Source organism: Metopolophium dirhodum, chromosome 3 (genome assembly GCF_019925205.1).
Source record: "Metopolophium dirhodum isolate CAU chromosome 3, ASM1992520v1, whole genome shotgun sequence".
In the NCBI taxonomy this organism is placed as follows: Eukaryota; Metazoa; Arthropoda; class Insecta; order Hemiptera; family Aphididae; genus Metopolophium; species Metopolophium dirhodum.
In genome coordinates this window covers 2,230,395-2,253,279 of record NC_083562.1, presented here as the reverse complement: position 1 = coordinate 2,253,279, position 22,885 = coordinate 2,230,395, and the positions used below count along the sequence as shown (strand labels likewise).

The window sequence follows — 22,885 nt, the reverse complement described above, 5'->3', positions numbered from 1 at the left end:
GTGCATTAAGGAGGTCAAAATTTAAAATTCATCATTTAATTCAAATTTAATGGCATCCATTACAGTGACCCACTTGTAACCGACGGTAGGTACAGCCGAGCGACACCCATATTTACCCGATTTTTTATAATATATTCATACACTTGTTCAAATTATGTTTTTTTAAATTGTATATTATATTACATACGAATTAAAAACACCTTGTGGTGATACATAAATAAATATTTTTTTTATTGTAAATTGATAACTAAATTAGTTTATGAGGATTGAGAGATTTTGCCTGGTATCTGCCTCCTCACTAATTTTATTTTCTCAGTGTGGGAAGTTATATATATTTGCAAAGTTTTTTAAATAGGCGCGTGGCATGTTATAATAAGGTATACTCACTATATTGTCTTAAGCATTGTAACAGTGAGTATATTATATAGATTGTTATTATTTTATTTTTAAATTTCATGTAAGTATACAGATATAATGTTATAATATATAATTAAGTTGTCTATATTTTTTGATACAACATTCTTATATTCTGCGAAAAGTATAGAGAACTTGTTTGATCTGAACACCGATGTAAAAGTGGTGGGATATACATTATACATAAATAATATTATCCGTATATAATGACGTATACGTTAATTAAAATATTTTTAATTTAAAATGTTTTTACTGCACAATCTGTTACATAATGATGATGATAAGAGAGAGAGAAAAAATATATGATCCACAGAATGAAGAATCCTCCCATTGAAAAAGGAACTTCGAGATACGCATCTAATGAATCAGTAAATTATTTACTATATGATATATGTATAGGTATTCATTCAAAATAAATTATAGGTACCTACTATCGTACGTTTCAGCTTTTCGTTAAATAAAAGGGTTGAACAAGAAACGCCGGTGAATGGCGATATTAACAACAAATCATTTATCTAAAGGTACAATTAACACTCCGTATATACCATTAAACGATCATGATTCCCACTCCGCACATGTAAGTATGACGCAGCTTGCTATACTATAATATTGACCACTACGACTTTTGTACTACTTAGTACATTGTACGTATTAGTACTGGCCCTATAATAGTAAAAAACTTTATTTTTATAATATTATATTCTTGCGTATCATACCACATATCGTGTTTACTTATACCTATAAATAATTTATTTTTCGAAAATGGAAAATAACCGATTGTTTTAAGTTGTATTAAGCAACATTATATTTATCATATTTTGTTCTATCAATGAAAATATTTGAACCTTTATTCTGTCTTAATCTTTAGAAAAAAAAAATTCATAATAAAATATATTTTTAATAGTTATTGGAAATGGGGGCATTAAAAAATATATCCGGGAAATATGTCCTATATCATCGAAAATAGGGAGGGGGAATCGTCCACGGGTTGTTTTTAATAATAAGTATTACAATTTAAAAGATTATTTTGAAATTTTATTTTTGCTTGTTTTTTGTAGCTATGTCGAATATATTCTAAAAGTAGGTACCTACCTATTAAAAATAATAGCCTATGACATAAAGAAGTAAGAATCCTGAACTCGTGGCTGTCCTTGATTAATTAGAAGTACACTTTACTTGTAATAACTTCTAAGAAACTTCTTGCCAGCTTTTATTTTTCTATATTTTTCATTGTTTTATAAAAACATATATTTATTAATTATTATATAACATAATTGCGTGTTTAAATTGTGCTAAATAAGTTAATACTTCTAAACCCGGTTGATAGTAGTTAAAAATTCAAATATTTTTGTACTCTAACAGATTAAGTGATCTGCAGCATTCAAATTATGTTCGTAGACTAATGACCATAGGGCATAGAATATATAACTACCTAAGTATTAAGGTGCTAAATTACAAATAATATAAGCAAGTTGTGAGCATTTTTAAATATTAATAATTTACGTACTTATGAATCCCTTAAAAATTAAAATATCGTAAAAAACCACCTAGAGAACACAAATAATGTACTTACATATTTTAAGTTTGATAAAAGGTCAATTCACTCAAATAGTCAAATATTTAGGGTAACAACGCAAAAATGGAACTGCTGGACGTACATTTTGATATATTATGCGTTACTGCGTAAGTTGGTAAGACCGATACAACAATACACCATATGCGGGTATGACGTCTTCTTAAACATCGAGTGTGTACCTTTCAAGGAAGTATCAAAGAAGCTTCATAGAACATAATGATGGTCGTTAGATTATCGTATTCTTCACACAAATAAATAACGCGAAAACGTAATCATGTTTTATTATAAAACTTTAAACCAGAGGGTGTTAAAATTAGAAATTTATTCCAGACACAATTTCAAAAAAAATTTCACACGCCTGCACCGAAAGTTTGGTTTTCGATAGCGGTTAAAGCATTGGAAAGCGTCCTTTTTCGCGGGCGGTAAAGTGTGAATCCTTAATAGTACCGGGCGGTAAAATGGAAATCCCCAAAAATATTGAGCGCACGCATCACGCGTATCCACTGCACAATCAGAAACTAAAATAGTAAAATCTATACCACGGTCCTTACAAAACATAAACTTTTGGTTACATCACATATTCGTATTATAACCTCCTTGCATAACGCGTAAAATTTTTCATTGTTTTCGTATAATAATTTGGTTGTTGCATAGATCCCTGCATAATGCATTACCTTTTGTCGTGATTACATTTTTTTATTCGAATTTTATTTTAATATAATAATTATTATTTATGCCGAAATCTATACCACGGTCGTTACACAAAATAAACTTTTGGTCACATCTTATATTCATGTTATAATCTCCATGCATGACGTTTAAAATAAATAAGGCTATAAATCGTTTCTTTCATGAAATATTGTTTACGTAGAATAGTTTGGTTGTTGCATAGATCCCTGCAGTTTACATTAACTTTTTCCGTGATGGCGTGATTGATGAACTCAGAGGCGTGACAACAAATACTAAGTGTGGCTCGTGAGGGAAGGCAATTTCAGTCTTTGGCGAAATGCGGCCCTCGCCTGCGGCTGAAATAGGTAGTTCACTTCCCGCCCTTGCCACACAATATACTACCTATATCGACAATAATTGAAAAAAAACTTAAAAAAAAAATAAAAAATTTCTTATGCCTAAAAATATCTCAAAATATTTTTTAATTGTTATCTTGTATAGAAAATGGTCATATAAATATTTGGTTAAAATTCAAAATATCTATAGTTTTTAATTTTTGAGTTATTATACAAAAAAAACGAAATTAATTTGTTCAAAAACTGTATTTGTGTAAAAATTCTCGTTTTTTCATATATTTTTTTGGTTTTCTCAAACGCTTTTAAAAACTACTGAGAATTATATACTTACTCCACCCCACAAAGTATCAGTTGGATTCACTTTCCTACCAGAAAAGATGCTGAAGTACAAAATTGAAACATTATTACTGCCCCGAAAGGTAATGAAAGACATCATTGTAAAATCAATAAACACATTCAACGACCCGCCCAGAATCTATAAGAATATATAAAAAAATAATTTGTACATTTTCAACATGATAAATTTTGTAGAAATCTGAACTTTAAATACTTATAAAATAAAATTTTGCGTATGTATTTTTTATATTTTTAATCTGATTTTGTAATAATGTGCGAAGAGTTTTGTATTAAATTTTCCAACTTTTCAACCCAACGAATAAAATTGTATTATTTAAGGAAAAAAAATTAAAAAATTAAAAATGTCCGTAAACAGATGAAAACGAGTCAATTTTGAAAATTTTGTCAAGTATAGAAAATGATAAAATATACATATCGTGTACATTTTAAGTACTTACCTATTTATGGTTGTTCGTAAAATAATATAAGAAAATCGCTACATGAGTAATCGGGTAAATTCAATTTAGAAAAAAATTTAACTTTATTTTAACGCTCATAAAAATTTAACTTGATTTTCCAGTAGACTTTCTTTTATAAATGTAGACCGTAGACAAACTTATGAGGAATCTTGTATTTATTTTCAAATCTTAGATATAAAAATAAAATTTTTTGTGAATTTCTAACTCAAAATAATTTGCACATTTTCGGGATTTTTACGAATTATTTTGGATTTACGCTAATTTTTTTTTTTTTATTTAAACTTACAAGGAACCTTGTTTTTCATTTTCAAGTTTTTTTATCAAGCGAAAATTTCATATGCCTATTAATAGCTCAACGTGACCAAATGACTGTGTAATAAAATTCTCTGTATAATCTGTGCGCCGAATGCCGATTTATATTCTTTATTACCTATCTTTTTCTTCGTGCATAATACTATTGATTATAATATTATAATATGTACAATCAATGATAATAGATTTAGTAATATTACGATAATCACATAGATACCAATATACCATACTCATACGGCAATTAAAATAATGAAAGTAAACAAAATTTTTAAAAAAAACGTTATTATGTTTGCTGCCTTGAGAATAAAATCCTAAAATTGCCAACCATGAAATCTTGTTACAAAGTTTGGGGGAGGGGGTGTCACAAACCCCATGCACCCTTCTATCATCGGCCCTGGATAAATATAGGACATAATATGTACAAAAAGATTAATAACTCGATTAATTTTATTTTAGATGTATATACCTATGTTTATTTCGTATGACAAAAAAAAATCAATTAACAGTAAAAATAGAGCGGTGTTTTCATTTGAAAAAAAGAACGGTTGTATTCCATTCCTTAAATAGTATAAAACTTTAAAGGTCTAAATATTTTAAATATAGGGTTTATTTTAAAAACCTAAATTTTAATAAATGCATATTGCATGTTTCAAGAGTAAATGGGAATCGTGTGCGCTGGGTGATTGAGACACCTCCAATGTACAACAAATCATGAATTTAACCATCCCATAATAATTTTTATGACTAACGCTTGATTGTAAATTCTTGACCGCAGGCGTATGTAAATTTAGTTTAGGTACTGCGCGCTGCGCAGCCCTACTATACCTAACTTTTACCACTTCCTATATATTAGTACCCATACAGTGTAACACTACAGCAGGGCACAGTTCCTATAATATAAATATATATTTAATATTATAATATACTAGCATATCATACTTGTTGTTCATATAACTGGAATCGGTTTTCAGAGATTATGAATGAATATTTTGTTTGAAAATGGGAAATAACATACTTTTTAATATTTTATTACTTTGCATTACATTAATCGTCTTATGCATTTTCAACACATCATCACAACAAGTGGTAAAAATTCTTGGCTTGAACGAAGGTACGTCGATTTACTTTATACACGTTGATAAATAATGTAAAATATTTGTATATTAGTGTCAACACGACAAATCAGACGAATAAAACGTTACTAGTTATTAAATATTTAAAAATCGTTAACATTTTGAATTAAATTATATTGATTATATTAACAATAATACCTATTTAATATTATATTTAGGAATATTCAACCAACTCTAAGTAATTTAAGTCGTATTACCTAAGTAGGTTCATATTGTTAAATAACTTATATTTTATATACTGTTATTATAACGCATTTGTTTTTATATCATAAGATCAATGATGGGCAGTGGCCGAGAATTATAAAAATGATAATAAAAAATAGAACATTTATAATTTTTGTCAGAATTGCATTTAGACTGAGTACTGAACTCTATACAAGCTGTTAATTTTGATAAATGTAAAATACGTTTTTAATAAAATTAATTTAAACGTTAAATTCACTATTTTGTAGGTATATATTTTGTATACTGGATTACAAGTAATAGTGTTGAATAATTATGAAACTCTGAAAATATTTAATATAATAACTAGACTTGAATAGAACCAACTGACCTTAATTAATTCATAACATATTATACTCGTAATACAATTTAACAAGAAACTGATGAAACATTTTTATAGAGTAGGGCGATCATCGATGAATGTATTGATTTTACAATTATAAGTGTGTGTTTTTTTGTGTGTCTGTCTTCACCTATGTACTAGTTTCCAAAAGCATCGGGAACACCCGAACCCCCTCCAAATAAATTAAAGAAAAACGGAGATAATTACAAATAACCAGTTTTCTACAAAATCGATTTTGTTTTTTGGTATAATTTTAAATAAATTAACCGTAGGTATTTAGGTAAATGAAATTTTCACTGAGTAGCATTTCCTATACACCATAAAATGTTCAATATATTTTGACTTTTTTGAGCTATTTATAGACATTGGTTAAAAACTTGAAAATTTAATACAAGATTCGTCATGAGTTGTCTTAAGTGGGATTTTAATAATAATTCAATTTGTAACCACCCGAATTTCATAAATCAGCTTTTGTTATATTTATCGTTTGTAAACTGTTAGCTTTTTTGTTAATACTCTCTTTTCTATCTTAAAACTTTGTAATTGATATTTGTTTTTTTTTTTTTCAATTTTCTCTTCTCTTTTCTAATTCATACTTGTAAATAAAACAAAACTGTACTAAAAGGGCTCAGCCAGTAAATATTCTAAAAATAAAATAAAAAAAGGTGGATAAGTGGATGTCGCTCTGCTGTACGGTAGGTTACAAGTGGGTCACTGTAATGGATGGTGTTAAATTTGAATTCAATGATATAATATCATTGTATAAGAAAAACGATTCTGAGCGAAAACGGTCAGTCAGCCTATGATTTTACCAAGTATATTTGATGATATTATTGTGAATAAAGTAATTTAGATATAACCTATTTACGTGGAGCCTTGTTTTAAATTTTCAATCCTTAGCCATAAAAGTTTAAAATTTATAAATTTTTAACTACAAAATAATTAATAAATTATAAATTTGATAAATGTTGTCAAAATTTGAACTTTAAATGCTTATAAAAAAAAATTGTGCCTATGTATTTTTAATATTTTTCAACTGCTATTAGAACGATATATCAGGAGCATTATATTAAATTTTCACGCTTTTTTACCCAACAAATAAAAATTTATTGATATTTATAGAAAAAAAACTAAAAAAATTGAAAACTGACAATGTCCGTAAACAGCTCAAAAAGAGTCAAAATATTTTCAACATTTTATGGTGTATAGAAAATGCTAATATAAACATTCAGTAAAATGTTCAAGTATCTACAGTCATTCGTTTTTTAATTACAATAAAATAAGAAAATTGTTACATGAGAAATCGAGTAAATATCAAATGTTGTAAAAATATAAATTTCAGACGCTCATAAAAATTTAATTTAAGTTTCTTCTAGACATTTTTTTTTTGATAAATGTAGACAAACTTATGAGTAATCTTATATTACATTTTCAAATCTTAGATTTAAAAAGAAAAATTTTTATGAATTCTCATCAAAATAATTTGCTATTTTTCGTGATTTTTCCGTATTTTGTCAAAATTTGAACTTTAAATGCTTATAATTAAAAACTGTGACTAAGGATTTTTAATTTTTTTCATCTGCCTTTGAAACAATAACCTGGGAGCCTTCTATTAAATTTTCAAGCTTTTTTACTCAACAGATAAAATTTTATTGATATTTATAGAAAAAAAAACTAAAAAAATTGAAAACTGACAATGGCCGTAAACAGCTCAAAAAGAGTCAAAATATTTGGTGTAAATTTTATGGTGCATAGAAAATGCTAATATAAACATTCAGTCAAAATTTCATGTCCCTACGGTCATTTGTTTTAGAGTTACACCAAAAACCAAAATCGATTTTCTCGAAAACAGATTTTGCGTAAAAATTCCCGTTTTTCCTTAATTTTTCTTTTGTTTTTCACGTCGCTTGTGAAAACTACTGGGAAATTTTTACTTTTGACCCCCCAAAGTACCAACTAGATTCACTTTCCTATCAGAAAAGTTACTATTGAAGAAAATCCAAGCACTTTTACTGTCCTAAAAGGTGATGACAGACACAAAAATAAAAAAATAAAAAAAAACACACATCATTGTAGAATCAATACATTCATCGCTTCGCTCAGAATCTAATAAATCAATATAAAATAAATGTTTTGACGAACAGAATTAAAAACCTAGGAGGGGGCAGTACTGCAGTAGCACGGTCACGTTCCCCTTTTAGGATGCCCAAGCGGTACACACTTGGACAACTTTTTTTTTTTTTGACAAAGGTATTAAGACTTACGAGGAATAATTGTATATATTACATTTTCAAATTTTAGATAAAATAAAATTTTTTTATGAATTTCTAGCTCAATATAATTTACAAATGTTTGTTATTCTGACGGAGAATTACTGATCATTTTAGATTCTGAGCGAAGCGATGAATGTATTGATTCTACAATGATGTGTGTTTTTTTTTTTATTTTTTTTTTTATTTTTGTGTCTGTCATCACCTTTTAGGACAGTAAAAGTGCTTGGATTTTCTTCAATAGTAACTTTTCTGATAGGAAAGTGAATCTAGTTGGTACTTTGGGGGGTCAAAAGTAAAAATTTCCCAGTAGTTTTCACAAGCGACGTGAAAAACAAAAGAAAAATTAAGGAAAAACGGGAATTTTTACGCAAAATCTGTTTTCGAGAAAATCGATTTTGGTTTTTGGTGTAACTCTAAAACAAATGACCGTAGGGACATGAAATTTTGACTGAATGTTTATATTAGCATTTTCTATGCACCATAAAATTTACACCAAATATTTTGACTCTTTTTGAGCTGTTTACGGCCATTGTCAGTTTTCAATTTTTTTAGTTTTTTTTTCTATAAATATCAATAAAATTTTATCTGTTGAGTAAAAAAGCTTGAAAATTTAATAGAAGGCTCCCAGGTTATTGTTTCAAAGGCAGATGAAAAAAATTAAAAATCCTTAGTCACAGTTTTTAATTATAAGCATTTAAAGTTCAAATTTTGACAAAATACGGAAAAATCACGAAAAATAGCAAATTATTTTGATGAGAATTCATAAAAATTTTTCTTTTTAAATCTAAGATTTGAAAATGTAATATAAGATTACTCATAAGTTTGTCTACCTTTATCAAAAAAAAAAATGTCTAGAAGAAACTTAAATTAAATTTTTATGAGCGTCGAAATTTATATTTTTACAACATTTGATATTTACTCGATTTCTCATGTAACAATTTTCTTATTTTATTGTAATTAAAAAACGAATGACTGTAGATACTTGAAAATTTCACTGAATATTTATATTAGCATTTTCTATACACCATAAAATGTTGAAAATATTTTGACTCTTTTTGAGCTGTTTACGGACATTGTCAGTTTTCAATTTTTTTAGTTTTTTTTTCTATAAATATCAATAAATTTTTATTTGTTGGGTAAAAAGCGTGAATATTTAATAGAAGGCTCCTGATATATCATTCTAATAGCAGTTGAAAAATATTAAAAATACATATGCACAATTTTTTTTTATAAGCATTTAAAGTTCAAATTTTGACAACATTTATCAAATTTATAATTTATTAATTATTTTGTGGTTAAAAATTTATAAAATGTTTAACTTTTATGGCTAGGGATTGAAAATTTAAAACAAGGCTCCACGTTAATAGGTTATATATAAATTACTTTATTCACAATAATATCATCAAATATACTTGGTAATATCATAGGGTGACTGACCGTTTTCGCTCAGAATCGTTTTTCTTATACAATGATATTATATCATTGAATTCAAATTTAACACCATCCATTACAGTGACCCACTTGTAACCTACTGCAGAGCGACATCCACTTATCCACCTTTTTACTTTTGAGCCTCTAGAGTATTAACTAGCACTAAGCGCTTTCACTAAAGTAGTACTTTACTACCAATAAATATGCTAAGTAAAAATCAAAGCATCTTAACTGTCCCAAAAGGTGATTAAACTAAAAAAAAATGTAATAAATTATTTTAGAAATAACAAAAAAATAGAAAATTATTGATTTATATCTTATATTTTTAGCTCAAAAAAATATTTATTTTAGGTCAGATATGTCGGAAAGCCCTAAGACCTGATCAAGAATATGTGTGTACTGATACAAGATACTGCAAAGCTTTTAAACAAAGTCTTAAAACTCGTAATTATCTTGATATATGTAGGTTCATTGGTTTGCAACCGATTGTTTGCTGTCCAGTGACGAATTATGAAGAGTTAATTGAAATACCAGAAACTAAAAATGCTAGTCCAATATCGGCCGATGAAAGTATGAACACGAAGTATCAAATTTATGTTATATTATATTTATAATAATATGTTATGTAACTATAATACGTGAATATCGGAATCAGTTACAAATTCATAAAAGTTTTGCTATTCATAGCTAAGATAAGAAATTTTAACAGAAGATTTACCACAAATTGTACTATACTTTCAAAAAAAAAAAATTACCAGAAAGTAACGCTATTTATAGCCATGCGGTATTTTTATTATTTTTTTTTTTTAATTATTACATTCGATTATTTATATAAGTGTTAATATATATAGACACAACGTCCCCACTCAGAATTCTTTTTCGTATGCGATAATTTATCATTGAATTAAAATATAATACATCTATTACAATTATATGATCGACAGGTACTGTACAGCAGAACGGTAATCAATTGTCCACCTCTTTTAATTGACTTATGAAGTCCAATTTTCGTTAAAATTTGATATTTAAACGAAGAATAGGTAATAATTTTAATTCTACCTGATTCTGGAAATTTACTGAAACATAAATTTAATCATAGTACCTACCTAAAAGAAATAAGTAGTATGCTCAACACAAACCGTATTTTCGTCCTAGTTGTCGATGCGTGCATCGCCTTGTGTTTTGTGCATACCGCATTGCATATAGGATTAAATGTATACGTTTGACGTCACTTTTAGTTTATTGTTGATTGCATATATTATAAATTAAACATTTCCCCTTAAAAATATAAATATTCCTTATACTAATAATCTAATCATATCTATTGGCTATTGATAGATACATTTTATCAGTTGAATAATTTTTGCAGAATGTTATCAATATAATAGAATAAATAAAAGTTCAAAATTAAAGGAAGAAGGTGTATTTTATCCTGCAGCAGTAGGAGGTACAGATGCAGAAAAACAAGAGTTTCCACACATGGTAATATTGAATCATCAACATACTCAAGTCTCAAAGTCAAGATGGGTATAGTATATCTTTATAAATTTATAAATATAGGCGCTGTTAGGTTATGGTACTTCCACGACAGTTGGAGACGATTGGAGATGCGGGGGTTCGCTGATAAGCGAAAGGTGGATATTGACTGCAGCGCATTGTCAAGAAAGTTCTGGGTAAATCATATATGATACAAATTAAATACTAGTCAAGTAACTAATATTAAATATAGCGTGTGTTGTCTGTTATTTATCACGGACTTACATTTCTTTTAATTTTAAGGAATAAAGCTCGTTGGGCTCGCCTTGGAGTTTTAGAAAGGGTCGTTAGTGAAGACAACGTAGTTCAGCTCAATGACTATCGAATAGTGCAGCATGTAATACATCCCGAATATAGATCACCTTCGCTGTACAACGACATAGCTCTATTCCGTTTGGAAAGGGACGTCGTAATTTCCGAAGATGTGCGACCGATTTGTCTTAACACGGATACGGATATATCTTCAACACCGTTAAAACAAATAGCTACTGGTTGGGGGCGAATTTCTACGGGTTGGTTCAAATGATCATCTGAAAAGTAGCTAGTAATCACCGCTATAATTGATCAAAAGTTAACATTATTTTTATTTTCATTACAATGTTCAGCTGGGCCAGTTAGCGACAATTTGTTGAAAGTAGATTTGGATATTTTTCCCACAAATCAGTGCAATGAAAGTTATACTTCAAATACTCGTCAATTACAATTCGGCATATTACCAGACAGGATGATATGTGCAGGCTCATTTGATGGTGAAAAAGACACTTGCACGGTACGAACTATGAAAGTTGTAATACTTTGTAGAAATTTAATTAATTAAATAATATAAAAATTGCTGTATAGGGTGATTCGGGAGGTCCACTTCAAGTAAGACACGCCGACTACCCTGATATGTATATACAATACGGGATTACTTCGTTCGGAAAATTTTGTGCTGACAAGGATACCCCCGGAATTTATACTAGAGTAGCCAAATACATTTCATGGATCGAAGAAATAGCATTTTCAAATAACTGAAGATAATACAATTAATTTATACAATTTAAACTACATAAAAACGTCTTTAAAAATATATATATTTTGTATTGTATAACAATCATATCCTACATTGCTAACTTCCACTAACCTCTTTAAAATGGTTTGCGAAGGCGTATGAAGAAGTTCAGGCGTTAGTCCAACTTTTGGGCATCAATATTGATAATTTTAATATATATGATTATTGTTGTAATAAATAGACATCCAAACAGTTACATTGATAACTTGTTTATCAGCTTAAATCGTGGTTTAAATGTATATTTAGACAGCCAGATAATAATAATGCGCGTTGCATATTGTAGCAGGCGATATCAACATTAATGTACCTAATTGATAGTTGATTCGAAAGTATCTATTGGTTACCTTAATATTATGGGCAACCATAATTTAATTTCTTGTATAAATAACTATACCAGAGTGGTTGAGTCTCAAATACAACCAAATCTTGCATTCACCGCATATACCAGGTATTTACCAAAAATATTGAAAACTATGATTTACATGCATTTGTTTTTGAATGCAAAATTACTGACAACCATATGGTGCAATAATTTAAGTTTAAGGGATCAATTAGTTCTGTAGTTAAATAAAATGTTCCAAGAAATGATAATAATAGGGGAGGATATACTATTGGTTGGTAAACACGTTTGTGTAGTTTTTGCAGATATTTAAGTGGACACCCGTAGGTATCTGCCATGCCCGGGTGGGGAATGTCGGCACTTATTCTCCGGACACCGTGACTTGCCCGAAGAAAAATGCCGTCCGTGAACCGAGGTTTGAACCAACGCCGGTGTGCGTCACAACCGACGCCTTAGTTTGCTCGGCAACTCCGTCCCCTAAATATAGTTTTAATAAATATAATCTTAATCTATAGACCTATAACATTCCATATAAAGTCGCTGTATTAATATTAAACAATAAAACTCAGATAAAAGTGGAAAAATCAAATAATTGTGCCATGGTGGGGACTAGGGAGACACATGTTGAGCGATCGTTTTCGTCTTTTCGATCGGTGACAGGTTCACAATGCAAGAGTGATTAAAAATGATTTTTAATATTTAATATTTGTATAATATAATGTTGGTATTTGTTTTTCTAAGAATGTATGTATCAAAATTTATTTTTACAATAGTTAAATAATAAATAGAATATTGTGAAAAATATAGTCAAGCTGTTCAAACTTAAAATAAATAAACTTATTGGTCATTTTTCAGTCAATAAAACGTTTACCAAGAAAGTATTCTGTCATACTTTACGTCTCTAGGTACTGTGAACAATATTCATTGATAAAATTATTAAAATCATTGAATTATTTTAAATGGGATTTGAATTACTTTTGGGAGAAGGCGAAGTCATTCCCCTGCAGTTTTAAACAATGAGTCATGTGTCATAGTTATAACTTATAAGTTGGTCCCGCAGAAGAAGACTGTAAAAACTAAAAATTAATTTTGAACACAATATAATAAACTTAACTATAGTCCTAAATATGAGTTACAGATATAGAGTGGATACAGCAATGTCCGATATGTTAAAAGTTAAAAGCATTTAAAGAAATCAAAAAATATTGAAATTAAAAAAATACTCTAATGTGATTATTGATCACTTACTCATTATTGAGGAGAGCTGCAGCCTAGATCAGCCCTTGACAGAAATATATGTCTACCTATTTAAATTCTCATTCTGGGAAATATATTATATAAATTAAATTTATGTTTTAAAAACCCCAGCAATAAAATAATGAATAGGTATTTAATGTTAATTTTTTTTTTTAAACCTGTTTTCTACTCGCACGTCTGCACTCTGCAGTAATCCTATTTAATTAATTTTAAATGCGTGTTATTTTCATATTATTATAAAAATACATAAAGCATTGAACTCCAGTTTGCAAACCAAAAATCGTTGATGCGCATAACTGCATTGTGCACAGGTATATGAAAGTAGAATATAGACTATCATGTTTTATTCCTGGATTATGAACATTTCAATAATTCTTATAATAATAATAAATCTTAAATTGCAAACACGCGATGCAAGGAATTCAAATTCATCATGAATTCGTGGTTCTAAATGCCGTGAAATACAATAATAAATTATTAGTAACTCTTTTTGTCAGTTATATTTATTACTAATATTAGCAGAAACTGTTTATTCGTTTTAAATTCAAACCTAAACGCAATATGTGAATATCGAAAGGTACTTACTTGAGGGGGGGAGGATATTTTTGAAAGTTTTATGCCATAAATGTGTTTTGATTTTTTTTAGGGCATTCAAATAAGTAAATTATAGCTGCTAAACCACATCTCGAGTTTGACAAAGTTATTTTAAGGGGAATCGATAAATTTAAAACCATCCAGATATACCTATAGGTTTTTATAAAATTCCCATTTCTTATGTACTTATTATATAGTTTCAATAAGAGCTTGTATCACAATATCACATTAGTACATCACACTACAGTTTAATTATTATATTTTGTTCTGAAGCGAGAAGTATTTTATTTTATCTCAAATAATGAATAACCAGTTTGGTTTGAATCAAAGTGCTTAATGTTATTTTCAATTTTTAACCTTGATACTATCATATATATATTATATATGTAAACATAATATACATATAAATATTCTTTTCAATACTTAAAATGTGGTGGGATAAACAAGTCAAATGTTTTGCTTATTCATATTATCATAGCCACATCAGTTCGTAACAATAACAACGACAATACAAAAATATGTATTTTAAAATTAAATTTAGCTTATACTTTAAAATCTTATTAGCCTTAATAATATGTCTATTAATTTCTGGACATAAAGCAAATATACTTAATTTGTATGAAGGTGAGTTTAAAATGTATATATTTAAATAAGTTATTAATTTTAAATAGTATATAGGCACAACAAAGAATCTATAATTATAATTTTGAAAATCGGGCTCTGATCTGACCTGTAAAATGTACTCTACAAAATTAACGAAATACGACTAATCTACGGGGCATTAGAGTTTTTCCTTGTAAGACATGTTTTTGTACCAAAAACGCACCTGCTCCGACGCGCTTAGGTAATCACTGTCAATCATCTTTAATATTCAACTTCGTAATTATATTTTTTGTAATCATGACATTTGACCCTACTTACTACTTTTGTATACATTTAAGTTTTAACGTCAACATTTATAAATCTAAATTACAGAAAATCAATATTTTGAAAATGTACCAAATATAAGGTATAACTTACCTAGTTAATACGAAATTGCTTATGCTTTTATATTACATAGGTGACGTATGTCAGGCAGGCAGGGGCAATTCTAAAAATCATGTCTGCAAACAACCAGAAAATTGTTCGTCGTTAGAACAGCAAATTCGAAGTCAGAATTTTCCGCAGATATGTTCGTTTTCTAAAAACAAGCCAATAGTCTGCTGTTCTCCAACAGTAGCAACCAACATATCAAATTTCAAGCCGGCTTTAAGCACCACCAATGCTACGTCAGCGTACTCTGCCACTGAAAGTACGTATCGGTATCGCACAAAATTCGTATTTAAACAGCTTTTCATATAAATTATAATCCGTTCTCGTGACCGCTGTGCAGTGTGTCGCCAGTACTCGGAGCTGGTGTACACAAACGTGCGACAACCCTCGTCTGGCGGGGGAAAGCCGTCGAAAACTCTTAACTGCTACAACGTGTTGACATTGATCGTCGGGGGCACGAAGGCCATGCCGAAGGAATTTCCGCACATGGTATGATAATTATATTGTGCCGTAGGTATTATAAATCCGGAAAAAAAACCAGACGAAAATTGACCAATATTGAAACTTTGCCTCCCGCAGGCACTTTTAGGTTACGGGAACATCGCGGACGAGCATAAATTGTGGGGCTGCGGAGGTTCTTTGATAAGCAACAAGTGGATCCTGAGCGCGGCGCACTGCACCGTAAATTCTGGGTGAGTACCTACCATGCACAATCTATACGCGAGACCAAAGGATTTTAAGTATAATAATTTTTCAAAACGTCCCTCCACGAAGACGTACGGTGAGCTGGGCACGCCTGGGCGATTTGAACATCTATTCGGAGCCCGACGACGCCAGACCGGTCGACTACAAAATCGTGGAGCACGTGGTGCACCCCAAATACAATTCGACTTACGTGTACAATGACATAGCGCTGTTCCGTTTAGAGGAGGAGGTCAAGTTTTCGGCGCACATGCGACCCGTGTGCCTAAACACGGTCCAGAAGTTAAGCTTCAAGGTGGCCACGGCCACCGGCTGGGGTCGGACCTCGACCAGTGAGTATTAATTTTTACACTACGTACGTATCGTCCGACCAGCGTGGGGGACTGAGATTTCAGATTTTTTGGGGTGCGGTTCGATAGTATTAACGCCAACCACAAAAAAATATATGTAATTCATCACCGTTCAAATAAATATAGACATAATTACAGTATATACCACACGGGTTTTAGTTATAATAGGTAAGTACCTACAGCGTTTCTCATACTGTGAGTCGTGAGCCAATTCTTGGTAAGTCATGAGAAGTTTTTTGACCAATATTATATTCATTATAATTTATAAATTAATAAAGCAATAATTTATAATAATAGTACCTACTCAAATTTTGTTATTAGAACTAATTTTTAATCTTGTAAATAATTCATGTGTGTCGCGATAGATTTTCGGGGATAAAGTTTGGTCACCGTCCTAAAAAGTTTGAGAACCACTGGTCTAGTATAATGTCTACGGTTAATATGTTTTTCAAACCTGCTACAGCTAGTGCTACTCATGAACAAATTCCCGAAAATAGACGATTAATTTCTAGATATACCCATACTATATAGGTCGATTACTACTTTGTGTGTAACAGTTTAACTACATGTTTAATTAATATTTGAGAAAGCCGCCTCTAGACTTATGACGCTCACTTCCAAGTATTCTGTGGCCAAAGTGTCAAAGTGCCAAAGTACTGCTTCAGGGTCGGATCTGACGGGGAGTTTTCCGGGACCGCCCCAAAAATGTTTGTCTATAATATAAAAACACGGAATACTTTCAATCGCTATATGTTGTCTGTGCAGATGGTCCGATCAGTCCCGACCTGTTAAAAGTGGACCTGTCTCCGATATCGATTGACCATTGTAAGTATAGTTATCCTCAGAGTACCAATCCGAGAATAAACTTCGGGATAATGGAAGACAGCATGATATGCGCGGGCGACATCAGAAACGGAAGCGACACGTGTACGGTGAGCAAACGATAACACTAATCGGTGGACGACTGACTCGAGGTTTTCCTCGAGGCCTTGCACCCGAATTAAACCGAACCCCTAACACCCCTAAACCCATATAACCCGAATGATTCTGTTTTCAAAACACCCGTATTAACCAAAACCCGAATAAATTTGTTTTTTACAAACTATTTATGTGATACATCATTTTGTATGTACTTCTTGTGGTGAGTTCGATTCTGTAGTTAGTTGTTTAATAATAATAATAAATTAACAGGAATGATCTTACAATCAATTACAGGTAAATTCAATAATTATTTTCTTGAAAATAAAATCTAATAAAATCTTATTATAGGTACCTAATATATAATATAATTTATTACTTAATTAGTACCTATATAAAATAAATCCAAATATAGCCAATAGCTATTTTCATTATAAGTCATAACATAATAAGTCAGTGCGTAAATCATTTTAGATTCTGAGCGAAGCGATGAATGTATTGATTTTACGCAATGATGTGTGTTTTTTTATATGTTTTTTTTGTGTCTGTCATCGCCTTTTAGGACAGTAAAAGTCCTTGGATTTTCTTCAACAGTAACTTTTCTGATAGGAAAGTGAATATAGTTGGTACTTTGGGGGCTCAAAAGTAAAAATTTCCCAGTAGTTTTCAAAATCGATAAACAAAAGAAAAATTATGGAAAAACGGGAATTTTTACGAAAAATCTGTTTTTGAGAAAATTGATTTTGGTTTTTGGTGCAACTCTAAAAAAAATGACTGTTGGTACATGACATTTTGACTGAATGTTTATATTAGCATTTTCTATACTCCATAACATTTTCTAAATTTTTTGACTTATTTTGAGCTGATTACGGACATTTTCAGTTTCAATTTTTTTTTGTTTTTCTTTCTATAAATATCAATACAATTTTATTCGTTGGTTAAAAAAGCTTGAAAATTTAATAGAAGGCTCCTAGGTTGTTGTTTCAAAGGCAGATGAAAAAAATTAAAAATCTTTAGTCAAAGTTTTTATTTACAAGCATTTAAAGTTCAAATCTTGACAAAATACGGAAAAGTCACGAAAATTAGCAAATTATTTTGAGTTGAGAATTCATAAAAAATTTTTCTTTTTAAAAAAATGTCTACAAGATAGTCAAATTACATTTTCTATGAGGGTTTGAAATTCATATTTTTACATTTGATATTCACTCGATTTCTGATGTAACGATTTTCTTATTTCGTTGTAATTAAAAAACGAATGACTGTAGATACTTGAAAATTTTAACTGAATGTTGATATTAGCATTTTCTATACCCGATAAGATTTTTTTTTTTCATCAAAAGCTTTGTTTTTTCCAGATTACACAACGCCCCTATTAACCGATATTAACCCGAATAATAGTGGTTTTGAAAACCCAAATGTTTGTTTAAACTTTTTATTCCGGTGTTTGAACGCCCGAATACATCCAGCACCACAAACCCGAATAAAAGATTCGGGTGCTAAGCCCTGGACTTTTCCTTGTATTTCTACTCGTGTTTAAGTTATACATATTTATAATATAGAATGTATAATATTATGTAACGCGTGCATTTCACCACAGGGCGATTCTGGCGGCCCGCTGCAAGTAAAACACCCAAACTACGCGTGTATGTCTAGTCAAATCGGTATAACGTCGTTCGGGAAATATTGCGGCAATAGGGATACACCCGGCGTCTACACCAGAGTGTCCAATTACGTTCCATGGATCGAACGGATCGTTTGGCCGAAAAGTTGAACGCCCGCAAAACCAGTCAGCAATAATTGTCGATTTTTTTTGCAAAGACAGTGTCATTATTATTTTTATTTTATTTATTCTTCAAGAAGATAATGGGCCCCACTGGACATATTCGTGTGGGGGCCGGCCCGTGAGTTCACAATTTGAAAATATGAATACATTAAATATAGTTCTTATAAATTAAATAATTACAATTTGTAATATACATTTATCACATACCTAACTATAATATTAATAATATAAGTAAATATATATTTTAATTTATTTATATAATATAATATTATAACATAGCATTATGTAAGAAAACTGTGTAGTTAAATAATGCAATATAATAATATGGTAATATAAAACTAAAATTAACAATAATTACTAAAGTCGTACAACTTATATGATAAATAATGCAGTTATCCTATACGTTTGTTATGAGTCGGTCTATATTGTGTCCTTGTAATAGCCAAAGTGTAATTTTTTTTTTTTTAAGAATCTTTAAAGAGTTGCTGTGTTTAATTTCTTATGGTAGTATATTGTAAATTTTTGGACCAATATATAAGTATGTGGATTGTGTTAATTTTTTGTGCATAGTTGGTACTTTGATATTAGATATTTGTCTAGTATTATGTCCGTGTTCAGTTTTTAGTATTTTGTTTTGTATTTTTTTTAATGGATCTATAGTTGTATCATACGTACCTCCCCATATGGAAATACCATAATTAATTATGGATTCTATTAATGCTTGATACATTACTCTAATTGTCTTAAGTTCTAAGATATCTGTTAAATTTTTAAATGCATACATAAGTTTTCTTAATTTATTTGTTAAACATTTTATATGGTCATTCCATTTAAGATTTTGACACATTTCTGGAGGACTCATGAAGAATCTTAGATTTAAAAAGAAAAATTTTTATGAATTATCAACTCAAAATAATTTGCTAATTTTCGTGATTTTTCCGTATTTTGTCAAGATTTGAACTTTAAATGCTTATAAATAAAAACTGTGACTAAGGATTTTTAATTTTTTTCATCTGCCTTTGAAACAATAACTTAGGAGCCTTTTATTAAATTTTCAAGCTTTTTTACTCAACAAATAAAATTTTATTGATATTTATAGAAAAAAAGACTAATAAAATTGGAAACCAGAAAATGTTTCTAAATAGTTCAAAACAAATAAAATTATTTTGAAAATTTTATCGTATATAGAAAGTGCAAATATAAACAACCAGTGAAAAATTCATGTATATACATGAATGTTTAACAATGTATGTTCATTTGTTTTAAAGTTACGCCAAAAACTAAAATTCGATTTTGTTAAAAACCGGTTTTGCGTAAAAATTCCCGTTTTTCCTTAATTTTCATTTTTTTGTCCGGGCACTTTTGAAAACTATCGGGAATGTTAAATTTTAAACCTCCCAAAAGTACCAACGAGCTTCACTTTCCCATCGAACAAGATACTGAAGTTGAAAATCGAAGCATTATTTCTGACTACTAATCGTGTACACAGACACAACAAAAAAATAAAAAACACACATCATTGTAAAATCAATACATTCATCGTTCCACTCAGAATCTAAAATGCATGGTCATTCAGACGAAATAATTCATGTTATTTTACAATTTTATCATATACGGTATAGGATAATCATGGTTCATGATGGCCACTGATGTTTGTATTTTTGTATTTATTATTTATTAATCTCATTGCTTGTGCATTATTCAGTTAGCCTGTTAATGATAGTTATACTATAGTCTTGCACGAGCCATTTTTTTTTTGTCTGAACTGTTCTAAAATTAAAAATGTGTACTCACCCAGACCCGGTGTGTAATAATTTACTTATTAGTCCAACCCGACCAGGCCCGGTCCGTATTTTTTTTTTAATTCTCGATTGGCATTGACGATAATTGTTTCCCGGGGAAAAAACATATTATTACATTTTATATTGTACTTGTACTAGGTACATAATATAATTTTCGTTAAAAACGGAAATGTAAAATGTACAATATACGTTTTATTATTGACCAACCCGGTGCAATGCCAAGTACGACGGTCCAGCCATAACCAACCCAAAATATTTGTCTTATGTCCCAGCCTGGTCCAAGCCTAGCGTGGGCCAGGCTGGGTAGGATTCATAAGCAGGCCCGTATTTAGGGAGGGGGGAGGGTGGGCCATTGCCACTCCTGATTAATTTTCATGAACTCGTTTTTATTATTAAGCCAACATAGTTATAACTTTGAAATTATGTAAAATGTTTTTTTCCTTATGTATTGTGATTTGGTGGAGATTTCTCCAAAGTTAATTTTAGGGTGATATTCTATCAAACCTATTTTTATACTAACAATAATAATTTCTTGGATAACTGATAACGGCATAATTGAAGCCCGCAGCTAGCGTTGTTGTAAATAAGTAAAACACTACATAATAATAATGATGTTTATTTTACTTTTACATAATACCTATGTCTTGACTATTAATAAAATTAAGATCAGAAAAAATGCAATAAATAATGAATATTTGTATTAATAATTTATTTTTATAATAAGATAAAATAACTAAACGCTTATAAAGAAATTTTGAAATACTGTATTCATTTTTATTTTAATTATACTTTTTTTTATAAAAACTATAATATGTTTATTTAACATTGGTTTTCCTAGATATTTAAGAGATAACTAATAAATGAAAATAAGAAACATTGGAAGGAGTGCACTAAGGCAGTTTAGCTGCAAATCGAATTTGTGAATTTTTTTCTTCAAAATTTGTGTTTTCACGCTTAATGATGGTACTATAAGAAAAGTCGGTCAAATTGTCTGTAGAATTTATAAGATTAAAAAACTTCAACACCTTAAAATCTTATTATAAAAATACCAAAAATAAAATTTTTGAATTTTTTAGATTCTGAGCGAAGCGATGAATGTATTGATTTTACAATGATGTGTATATTTTTTCTAAATACTATAATTTTCTTTTATATAGTTTTAACTCTTTAAGTTTTAACCAATGATATTTTTGATATGCTTATCTATAATAAGACATTTTTCATAGTTAATTCGCTTACAATGTACTTAGTTCATTAACATTTATTTTTTCGTATTCATTGCTTTAAAATTATTTTATACCTTAAACTAACTTAAATTAGGTTGGTTATTTTATATTTTTTTTTACAACTATTTTCATGTTTTTGCTGACTTAAATTAGGTTAAAAAAAATTTTTACGCATTCTTTGTATTTACTTGTTTTAAAATTTGTATATACCTTATGCTAACAACATAATATGTATTATCAGGGCCGGATCTAGACAAAACGTGTACATATTCAAAATCAAAATTAACCACTCTTTCGTTTTGATCTCTCTATTCACCCCTTGTCCTCTTAACCATATCCTCAAACATATTCACGTCTACTTCGAGTTCAAGTTACAGTATACCTTATACGTTATAGTTATAATTTATAATTCATAAAAAAAAAGGTACAATAATGTATACAGGGCGACGGAATGACCGAGCAGACTTAGATGTCGGTTGCGACGCGCACCGACGCCGGTTCTAAACCAACTAACGAATGACTGTAGGTACATGAAATTTTGACTGAATGTTTATATTAACATTTTCTATACACCACAACATTTTCCAAATATTTTGACTTTTTTTGAGCTGTTTGCGGACATATTCAGTTTCCATTCTTTTTAGTTTTTTTTTCTATAAATATCAATAAAATTTTATTTGTTGGGTAAAAAAACGTGAAAATTTAATGCAAGGCTTCTGATATAATGTTACAATAGCAGCTGAAAAATAT

At 29.6% G+C, this 22,885-nt stretch overlaps 1 protein-coding gene across 1 annotated transcript; it reads left to right on the top strand.

Moving 5' to 3' along the window:
- The first annotated feature begins 465 nt into the window (after positions 1-465).
- On the top strand, positions 466-19,983 carry LOC132942135 (serine protease snake-like). Its single transcript, XM_061010444.1, has 15 exons — positions 466-782; positions 861-991; positions 5,114-5,253; positions 9,896-10,114; positions 10,914-11,026; positions 11,105-11,217; positions 11,324-11,592; positions 11,686-11,849; positions 11,921-12,083; positions 15,383-15,613; positions 15,695-15,843; positions 15,934-16,046; positions 16,129-16,388; positions 17,172-17,338; positions 18,922-19,983. The coding sequence occupies exons 3-15, from the start codon at positions 5,142-5,144 to the stop codon at positions 19,093-19,095; spliced, it is 2,247 nt and encodes a 748-aa protein (XP_060866427.1). The 5' UTR covers positions 466-782; positions 861-991; positions 5,114-5,141; the 3' UTR covers positions 19,096-19,983.
- Positions 19,984-22,885: the final 2,902 nt, after the last annotated feature.